Consider the following 10,083-nt stretch of genomic DNA (forward strand, 5'->3'; position numbering starts at 1 on the left):
TCTATCTCTGAACCCAGTTTCTGGCAATAAGCTCTTCGTCAACTAACTCTGTCTCTTGGTCGACTAAGTGCTCTCTGTTTCATGATTTGCTTGAGCTCGCCAGCTTCTCTTTTGAGTTTTATCTAACCAACTCCCTTGATTATTCAACTTAGAGGCTTCTTATTTCATTGCTCACTTATAGCTGCTTATTCTTATAAGTTTTGATATTGTCTTTTGAGTGATTAATTTATTAATGGCATACATTTTAGTCTTGCAAACTTAAACAATATAATTAGACACCAATGAATGAGAATATTTTACGATCATCAAAAACATATAGAGTCAACATTCTCTATCTCTTATTTTTTATGATGACAAAACACTCGTAGATTAATAGTGCAATGTCTATGTTCAATATGAATGCTTCAAAGCTTTATGCATAATGAGTTGCTCCCCCTTGGTCAATGCATCTAGTTTTCTTTACATAATATTGAAGAAAACCAAAATAAAGCATCACACATAAAAATTAAACATGAAGACCAATCAAACTTTATTCAACTTAGTCTTCCTTCTACCCTTTTTTTTATCATTAAAATTGATATTCAAAACTGCCCCTTAATGAGTGCATCTAAATTTTTCTTTAATCATTAGATCAAACTTTAATGAATGAGAATCATAAGCATTCATACACATAAGTCATACAAGCTTATAAATATAGTTCAATAACTTTAAAAGTAAAGATTATAACTATGTAAGAACAAATACATGGGAGTTAAATCATTTCAAACAATAGTTAAGGATTACTCAAATAATGTTCCAGCAAATTTGATCATTTTGTCATACTCAAAAGTATAATAATTTTAAAGCTAACACCTATATTTATCCTCATGAATCTTATTTCTGAATTTCAAGGATGGAAGATTACCTTATGTGGAGAATTTTCCTTGTTCATTCTTTTTCTCCAACTTCTATTCCATTTCTTTTTGTTTCTTCCTAGTCTTCTCAGTCACCAAAGTTGACTCATGTTTCTTTTTCTTCTTCTGAATTTAAGAGGGTGGACTTGCTTCCATAGGCCATTTACCCTTCTTCTTTTTGAAGATATCTTCAGGTAAATAGGATTTAGCAATTGGTTTTGTTTGGTTCAGTTTTAGGGTTTTAAAAGTTTAAGAAGGGGAGGTTTCAGTTTTAGAAGATCGATTTCAAATGAGAGAGAATGAGTTCAAAGAGGTTAATTTTCTTTAAAACAGTTAGACTCCCTCTTTTTTAAATGTGGTCAATTTCTCTCTCTTTCAAAATTCAAAAATTTGCCTCCCAAGTTTTTTAGTTAAGCAATTTTTCATTTTCTTCTTCACCTAATAAACGGCCTCCATTTTCTTTAAATTTTATTTTTTTGTTTTAGTTTCTTAATTGACCAAGTTTCACCCTTGTTTGACTAGGTCTTTTATTAAAGGAAATAGAATGCTTTTAGTTGGTTAAGTGATGCTCTTAATCAACTAAGTCTACACTATCTTATGAGAGAAATGCTCAGAAATTTACTTAAAGCTCTTGAATACTTGCCATTCTTAGATTTCTCCTAATTTCACAAAATCTTTGCTCATTTAAGGGTTTGACAAACTCAATCTTAATGTCTGCCTTAAGCACATGGTCTCTAATAAAATGATGTCTAATCTCAATGTGCTTAGTTCTTGAGTGTTGAACTGGATTTTTTGAGATATTTATTGCACTTGTGTTATCACAAATATTGGTACATTATGCATGGTCATGCCAAAATCTTTTAATTATTATTTAATCCATAAAATTTGAGCATAGCAACTACATAAGGAAATATATTCAACTTCAACTATGGAGAGTGCAACGGGGTTTTGTTTCTTACTAGACCAGGACACAAGCATATCTCCTAGAAACTGATATGTACCATTAGCTTTCTTTCTATCTATTTTGCTTCCAACAAAATTTGTATCTGAATATCTAATGAGATTGAAGGATGTTCCTCTAGGATACCATAATGTTAAATTTTGTGCATCTAAAAAGTACCTAAAGATTCTTTTTACATCAATTAAGTATGACTTTTTAGGTTGACATTGAAACCATGCACACAGGCATGCACTAAATTGAATATTAGGTCTGCTAGTAGTTAAATAAAGCAAAGATCTAATCATACCCCATGTAGAGCTTTTGATCAACACTTTTTCCTCTTTCATCAGTATCAAGTTTGGTAGAAGGACTCATTGGTGTGTTGATTGATTTTAGCTTTAGTATATCAAACTTTTTCAGCATGTCTTGAATATATCTTTCTTGATTGATAAAGATGCCATCTTTGCATTGTTTGATTTAAAGGTCAAGAAAGAATTTTAGTTCACCCATAATGCTCATCTCAAAGTCACCCTGCATTTCTTCAACAAAGTTCTTACCAAAAGCCTCATTAGTAGCGCCAAATACAATATCATCGACATAAATTTGAATTATAATTAAATCATTCAAGAATTTCATAATAAACAATGCTGTATCAATACTTCTTCTAATATACCCTTTTCAACTCAAAACTTTGAGAATTTCTCATAACAAGCTCTTAAACCTTGTTTTAGTCCATATAAAGCCTTATGTAGTTTGAAAACATAATCAGGTTTTTCCAAAGTCCTCAAATCCAGGGGTTGTTTGACATAGACTTCTTCTTGAATAAGTCCATTTAAAAATGCAGTTTTTACATCCATTTGAAATAATTTGAAGTTTATGAAATATGCAAATGCAAGAAATAATCTTGTGGCTTCTATCCTAGCAATAGGAGCAAATGTTTCATCATAGTTAATGCCTTCTTCTTGGTTATATCCTTGAGCCACTAGCCTACCTTTGTTTCCAATAACATTACCTTGCTCATCCACTTTATTTCTGAACTCCCACTTTGTGCCAACAATTGGATGATTTAATGGCCTAGAAACTAGTGTCCATACTCGATTTTTTTCAAATTGTTGTTCTTCTTGCATGGTCAATGTCCAGCTTTCTTCTTTTTCTACCTCTTCAAAGCTCTTAGGCTCGATTTGTGAGATGAAAGCTGAGAATTCACATGTTTCTCTAATTCCTCTTATGGTTTTGACTCTTTGTGAAATATCACCAATGATCTACTCTTGTGGATGATCTTTGATATACTTTCATTCTTTAAAAGACCAATGAGTTGACTTTCAGTTCTTTGCAAAGTTTTTAAGGGTGGAGGTTCTATTTTTCTTCCAAAGGACTTTTTTTCACTATTTTTCTTATTTTCTAGGCTTAGTTCTTCCATTTGTCTTTCAAAGTCCTCTTCATCATTTTCATCAACAAAAGCTTCCTTTTGCAAGGCATTAGATTTATCAAAAACTACATGGATAGATTCTTCAATTGTTAAAGTTTTTTTGTTAAAAACTCTATAAGCTTTTAAGTTCAACGCATATCCTAGAAATATTGGCTCATCACTCTTAGCTTCAAACTTTCCAAGAGAATGTTTTCCATTGCTAAATACAACGCATTTGCAGCCAAAACTTCTAAAGTAGGAAATATTTGGTTTTCTACCTTCGTACAGTTCATATAGGGTTTTTGATATCATGGCCCTTATTGATACTTTATTAAGAATGTAGGCTGTTGTGTTGACAGCTTCTGCCCAAAAGTACTTTGGTAGATTGCTTTCACAAAGCATAGTCCAAGCCATTTCTTTTAAGGTTTGATTTTTTCTTTCTACAACTCCAGTTTTGTTGAGGTGTTTTAGGTGCAGCGAAATTATGATCCAACCCTTTTTCATTACAAAAACTTTCAAAATCATCTCTATCAAACTCACCTCAATGATCACTTCTAATACTAACTATGACAAGTCCTTTTTCATTTTGAACCCTCTTACAATGATTTACAAATACAAGTAGAGAATCATTTTTATGAGCAAGGAAGTAGACCTAAGTATACCTATAGTAGTCATCAACTATCACAAAGCCATATGATTCGCTTCCTAAGCTAGTTGTGTTGATTGGACCAAATAAATCAATATGCAGCAATTCAAGAAGTCTAAAGGTTGAAATAATCTTTTTGGTGTTGTAACTTGTTTACCTAGTTGACAAGCATCACAAATCTGATTATTCTAAAATTTAAGTTCCAGCAATCCTATAACCATGTTTTTTCTCATCAATTTTAAGATGGTATGCATGCTCACATGTCCAAGTCTCCTATTCCATAACCAATTATCATTTCCATCATTTACCATAAGACATGTTTCACAATTAAGCTCAAGATCTTCAAGAAATATAGCATACATATTCTTGATTCTTTTCCTACGAATGAAATTTTGTTGGTACTAATGTCTATCACTTCACATTTGTATAAATCAAAACATACCTTAAAAGCCTTTGTCACACAATTGACTAATACTTAATAAATTGTGTTTCAAGACACTTAGGGATCGACCTTGGGCCCTCGATTTGAGAAAAATAAGGCATTTTCTTTGGAGTTTAGCTTGAGATATTCATCGACCACTTTTATGCACTATTCTGCATGCCATGTACTTGATTATAAATTGTGAAATCAATGCACAAACTGTTTTTGCATTGCATCAGGGTTTTTTTTTTTAAGTTAAATTACTATTTCTAAGCTCCTTTTCAGCAACTGTTCAGCTTTATTGGTTGTTTCTCTTTTTCACTCACTCACTGAATCTACGTAACTTATCCCAATGAATTGATGTGCAGATAAGTACCTTCCTGAAGCCTCCATCAAAGAGTGAGAGGCTAATTTGCTTGGTAGTTGACTAATGCATCTCATAGACACTCGGTTTTCCACGTCAAACTCTGCTGGTCCAAGTTTTGCGTAAATGCGGCTGTTTAAAGCCAGATATGTAGGGTCAAGGTCCACGGTTGTAGCCAATGCATGACATATGAAACTGGTTTACGTAAATATGGTTAGAGTTTATCCTAAAGCACATGTAGCATTGGTTTATGTTTATTTGCCCCGGGTTTAGGTTGGTTAATGATGAACATGTGTGAACCAAAATCATACTTCATATATAATTATTTTCAAGTTATGTTCCAATGATTTAATTTAATTATAGCTAATGGAAAATGAATTTACATTCTTGCTGGGCTTTATGGGCTTGCCTATAGGGTCTATGCGCCCTAACAGCCTGGGGGTTTGGATCATTACAGTGCTAAGTAAACATCCACGTGATATGAATATATAATGAGCTTCAATAGTTTTGTTTCAATGAGGGCTCAAATTACTAAAAATATTACATTAATGGCTCAATTAGTTATAATAATATATAAAATGATAAAGACTTTCAAAAAATTTGGTATGTATAGCATTTTCCTAAGTAATTTAACCTATAACAGTGATAATAAGGTTTAAATACAAAAAAATATATAAATTAATTAAACTATCATCAAATTTCTTGTCTGTTGATTACAATCAATTAAAGCCTCCAACAGGTACTTTTTATTTATTTAAATTATTTCGCAAACAAAAATGATCACATTCAACCTGGAATATAAACGATCATGAGATGAACAAGCCAACAAAAAATGTCAAAACGATGGATCCACCATGGATGAGAAAACTCACAATGTTTTGTGAAACATGTATCACTTAATATGATAAATATTTAGGAATTTAATTGATTGCAATTAAAAGTAAAAATTAAACTCCATAATAATAATAATAATTGTTTGTTAGTCAAAGTCGTTAAGAAGCAGTGGTTGTAAAAACTTGATTACGCAATTGCATGAGAATGAAAACCGTTAGTATATTGCAGTACCTTAGTGTATTGCCTTTATATCATATATAAATATTAATATATGTGGAAAATCACATTGTGCGCCCTTCCTCCTTAAACTATATATTATCAAAGCCACCGAAGTCGAACCTCTCCAAAGAATTTGGAGCTCTAGCGCTCTCCATGTCCACGTCAAACTTCTCCTTGGAAGCAATGAAATCCCCAGCCCGGCTGTCATCTCTGATGGTCGACACTTCTGAAAAGTCGTCGTCATCAGCAGTCCATGCCCGAAAATTGATCATTGCAGGTGGGATCTTGGACAGGAACACTTCTTTCAAGTTGCTTAATATGCCCTTGTTAAAGGGATTTTCCTTCTCATCGTATCGGTACCGGAAATTCTCGTAGGTTGTCTGAAATTCATGATGCAAAAAGCACAAGGAAATCAAGAGAATCCCCAAAAACATATATTGAAAGATAGAACATGGTGAAGCGATCGGAGAGGCGACAAAACTTGTACAAGTAATCACCTGGTTGGTGAAAATGAGGTAGAAATGGAAAACTGTTAGGCCACCAACAAACCAGACCGCTATGAAGCAGTAGACGATGAGAATGACCGATAGTATATCACGAGACATGGCAGTCCACAAGCCGCAGTGTTGTCCAAGAATGTTCACCCAAGAGCACACGAACACATATATGCACAAGGCAGTCGATGATGATATAAAGCAAAGGAAGAATGGGTAGTTGCGCTGCAACCATTAAAGCCTCAATATTTGGTTTCGACTTAAATTCAATAAGAACAGCATCACCTGTAGTTAGCTAGGTAGAAAAGCAAGCAAGGCTCTTATAGATAAACAGCTGATGAGAAAATTAAAGTAACTTACTGCTCCGATGCACTGACCCACCCATGGACAGTGGTGGTCGAACCTCTGGACGCAGTTGTTGCAGATGGAGCAATGAGAAGCACGCGGCGGACGATAGAGCAAGCATGTCTCGCAGAACTTGACTTTAACCGTTTGACCGTTCACCATCACATTCTTAATCCTTGGTATCTTGAGGTTTGGAGTTTGACTACGGACCCACTCCATGGATGCACTCTTTGTCATGTAATTAATCGATTCCTCCGACGATTCAGGCGGCGGCGATTTCAAATTTCTAGGTATTATTCCCGGATCTCTACTGCATGTCAGGAGTAGAAACCCGAAATCCTGCAGGCACAAACATCAATTACATACAGCGGTGAGCCGTGGGAGAGCTCTTGCTTTATTTGCTAAAACAAATTACCAACCAAAACAGTGAGGATGAGTCCCCCCAAAAATGCATGATAGTTGAAAACCGGATCGTCTTGATTGATGATCACCGCCACCTTTAAGCAGAATGCTATTGCAGGGCATCCGATTAGAAATGATGTTAAAAATAGTGATGATGCATCGGGGCCAAAGATCATTCTCCCACCACAACAAAATTTCTGACATTTAAAAACTGTGCATGCATTAGTTCGTAAGCAAAGCCAGATCTTGGTATAGCCTGTACATACTCGTACCCAACAAAAATTAACTACTTGTTTTAACTTCATTTTCGACCGGAGAAAGCTATAAAGAATACAGAAATTGATAATGGAACAGTAATCTGATTACTCATTGTTTAATGCTTACTTTATAAACAGATTGAGAAAATTGAGATAGATGTCAGTAATCAAAGAATTATTCAACTAGTATTTGGACCCAAATACCATGTTGGATAGCATTCAAAGCAGGCAATGATACGAGTAATAATTTGCCATAATATATATAAGCTAAAACCCTCATGCATATACTCAATAAGACCCCAGAATCATCCCATAACAACTAGAGGTTCCACAGGTTTCTGTACAACAAAACTAGCAAATCAAAATATATCTGCACATCTATAGGAATTCACATTCAGCTATGCCGCCCATTAACCAAGTATGATAGTACTTTGGGGTTGAATTGACAACATATACATGACAAGGGGCATTGTTAAAACTTCATTTGCCAAAATGAACTGTGAATTCGTATTCATGAGATGCAATAAGAAGAATAGAATCTCAAGCATGAAATTTAAGCACCAATTTAGAAAAAGCATCAAACGTTGTAAAAGGAGGAGAAAAAAATAATACATTGTTTCCCTTCCAAACTTGATAAATCCTCTTGGGAATGGGTTTGGGAGGGCACCTTTCCATGTCAACGGAGGAAGAGTCATAAACTTGGCTTTTGTTCCTATTCATGGTTCTCTTCTTACGGTCTTTCATTTGTGCGCATGATTCAAGCTATCTCAGTCTAGAAAAAAACACCCCCAGAGAAAAAATCAGGAAGCCTATACTCCCAAACAGAATCAATGAAAGCTAGATAAAAAAAAAAATAAACCCCACACAAAATTGAAAAGGGTCAAAAGGCTTTCATTGTTTTCGTTGGTATAACGTAAGATAGCGAATGACAAAGATATCAAACGCTTTGAGGGTGTTTGTTTCTTCTTCTCTCACATCATCTCTCCCTCTCTAACTTCCCCTATGTTGGGTTACCAGATCGATCCTTACAACTCTCCCTTAACAAACTTTCGATGTGTCGTTAATATTTTAATTTCGAGCGAGCTTTTCGCGTGCTGCCAAAACTGATTTCTTGTTATGTTTGAGTAAGGACAAAAGGTAATTGTGTTTGACATTATCGATGACGAAGCTAGCATTAATTAAAAGTGAGGCGCCAATATCCATTGAGTTAAAGTGTTTCTTTCGCAAGAATTAAGTTAAAGAAAAATCAATAAATATTAATATTTTTATATACTGAATTATTTAAATCTTTTAAAATCAACAAATTATTTTGAAATTTTTATTTTTACAATAGTTCTCGTATTGTTGTATCTAATGCTATTAGAATTTTAGGATGAAACCCAAGATGATCATCCTATTTGGATAAAACTATTAAAAAGAATGCTTTACACTTTTATCTTAATCAATTGGAGTTATCAAAATTACTAATATTAAGGTAAAATAACCCCACTTCTTAAGTTTTAATCGAAATTTCAAACGGGTCCATTAGCTTCGAAATAGACACTCTACCCTAAAAATGCAAACACCGTTAACAAAGGATTGTGAAAAGATTAAAATGCCATTTCTTTCTTTATTAATTTTTAAAATTACTATTATATTTTATAAAAAATTTTAAAAAAAAGAGAACCGATCCTCCCCAAAGAAAGGAGAAAACCGACCATGCTCCCAAGGGAGGGGGGCACTGAGGAAAGGGAGCACCAGATCTGTGCTCCTAAAGGATCTCGATCGTGGCTCTTTAGGGGAGCTTTGGTACTCCCCCATATGGGGAGGTTTTTTATTTTCTTAACTAATAAAAAAATTAATAAAAAAGTTATAAAATTATATAATAGAAATTTTAAAAATTAATCAAGGGTAAAATTATCCCTTGACCCTTGTCACCTCATCAGATTGATGAAAATACTAATAGTTAACTAACGGCTAGACCTAAGCGTTCAAGAAAAAATACTTTTTTGGGACGGAATGTCCATTTTGAAATTTAATGGACCTGCGTGAAATTTTAATCAAAACTTAAGGGGTAACGGTACTTTATCCTAAATATTAACATCATTTGATAAAATGTTATGAGCATTATTTTGATAAAAATTATCAGTTGTTTTTTCAAGGGTTACAAATAGGTTTAGGTGTTCCAAAAAATATAAGATGTCACATCTTAAATTCGAGGACATGACTAGTGCGAGAACCTATGTAGGTGTGGCCCATAGGACTCAAACAAGCCTTTAACTCATCATATAATCACATACTATTTCATATTAAAGCACATTTAACCAAGTTCAACATCATTCATCATGGAAAACATCATCATATTGTAAGATAAAACATTCCATTAGCCTTTCACAAACATATCGCATACAATGTAATGCATATTTTCATATAAATGTCATATGCATAATTTGGTGCTCTTAGTTTGTACACCTTGGTGCTTATATCTTCAATGGCCCCATTACCATAAGCTTAGCATATCCTGTCCACCCTCTTTGATGCTAAAGTACACATCCCATACATTAGTAACATAAACATAAGGAGTCTCATTTATTTACATAAGCACATCATCATCGTAAAATGAGAAATAAGCATAAGACTCTTTGACACACTGTAGAGTGTAACAACATTAGAAGGCTTGAAGGAAGGGCATTATCACACGTACCAAATACAAGTTGTCCTACTCGACCACAAGGTGGCAAGCTAAGAGAGCTACTAATCTGAAACAAAAACAATAATCTTCTAGTGTGAGTTATAGAACTCAATGACCAACTGCGAGAAGGGGACAAGCCAAAAAGGTAGAGCTTTTGTAATAATACAACCCAAATCTAGCGTCCATGAG

General features: G+C 34.0%; 1 protein-coding gene across 2 annotated transcripts; it reads right to left on the bottom strand.

Moving 5' to 3' along the window:
• Positions 1-5,800: 5,800 nt before the first annotated feature.
• Positions 5,801-8,168, bottom strand: LOC110426489 (putative protein S-acyltransferase 3). 2 transcript variants are annotated; one of them, XM_089785317.1, is made up of 5 exons: positions 7,891-8,168; positions 6,984-7,177; positions 6,580-6,903; positions 6,223-6,444; positions 5,801-6,105 (listed from the first exon to the last, which is right to left on the bottom strand). In XM_089785317.1, the coding sequence occupies exons 1-5, from the start codon at positions 7,916-7,918 to the stop codon at positions 5,815-5,817; spliced, it is 1,059 nt and encodes a 352-aa protein (XP_089641443.1). In that variant the 5' UTR covers positions 7,919-8,168; the 3' UTR covers positions 5,801-5,814. The 2 variants fall into 2 exon arrangements, with proteins under 2 accessions (XP_089641443.1, XP_021297383.1); XM_021441708.2 differs by having other exon boundaries at positions 6,984-7,163; positions 7,836-8,168.
• Between the last annotated feature and the right edge of the window lie 1,915 nt (positions 8,169-10,083).

Source organism: Theobroma umbraticum, unplaced genomic scaffold, assembly GCF_002168275.2.
Source record: "Theobroma umbraticum cultivar Fairchild unplaced genomic scaffold, ASM216827v3 scaffold_89.0, whole genome shotgun sequence".
Classification (NCBI taxonomy): Eukaryota; Viridiplantae; Streptophyta; class Magnoliopsida; order Malvales; family Malvaceae; genus Theobroma; species Theobroma umbraticum.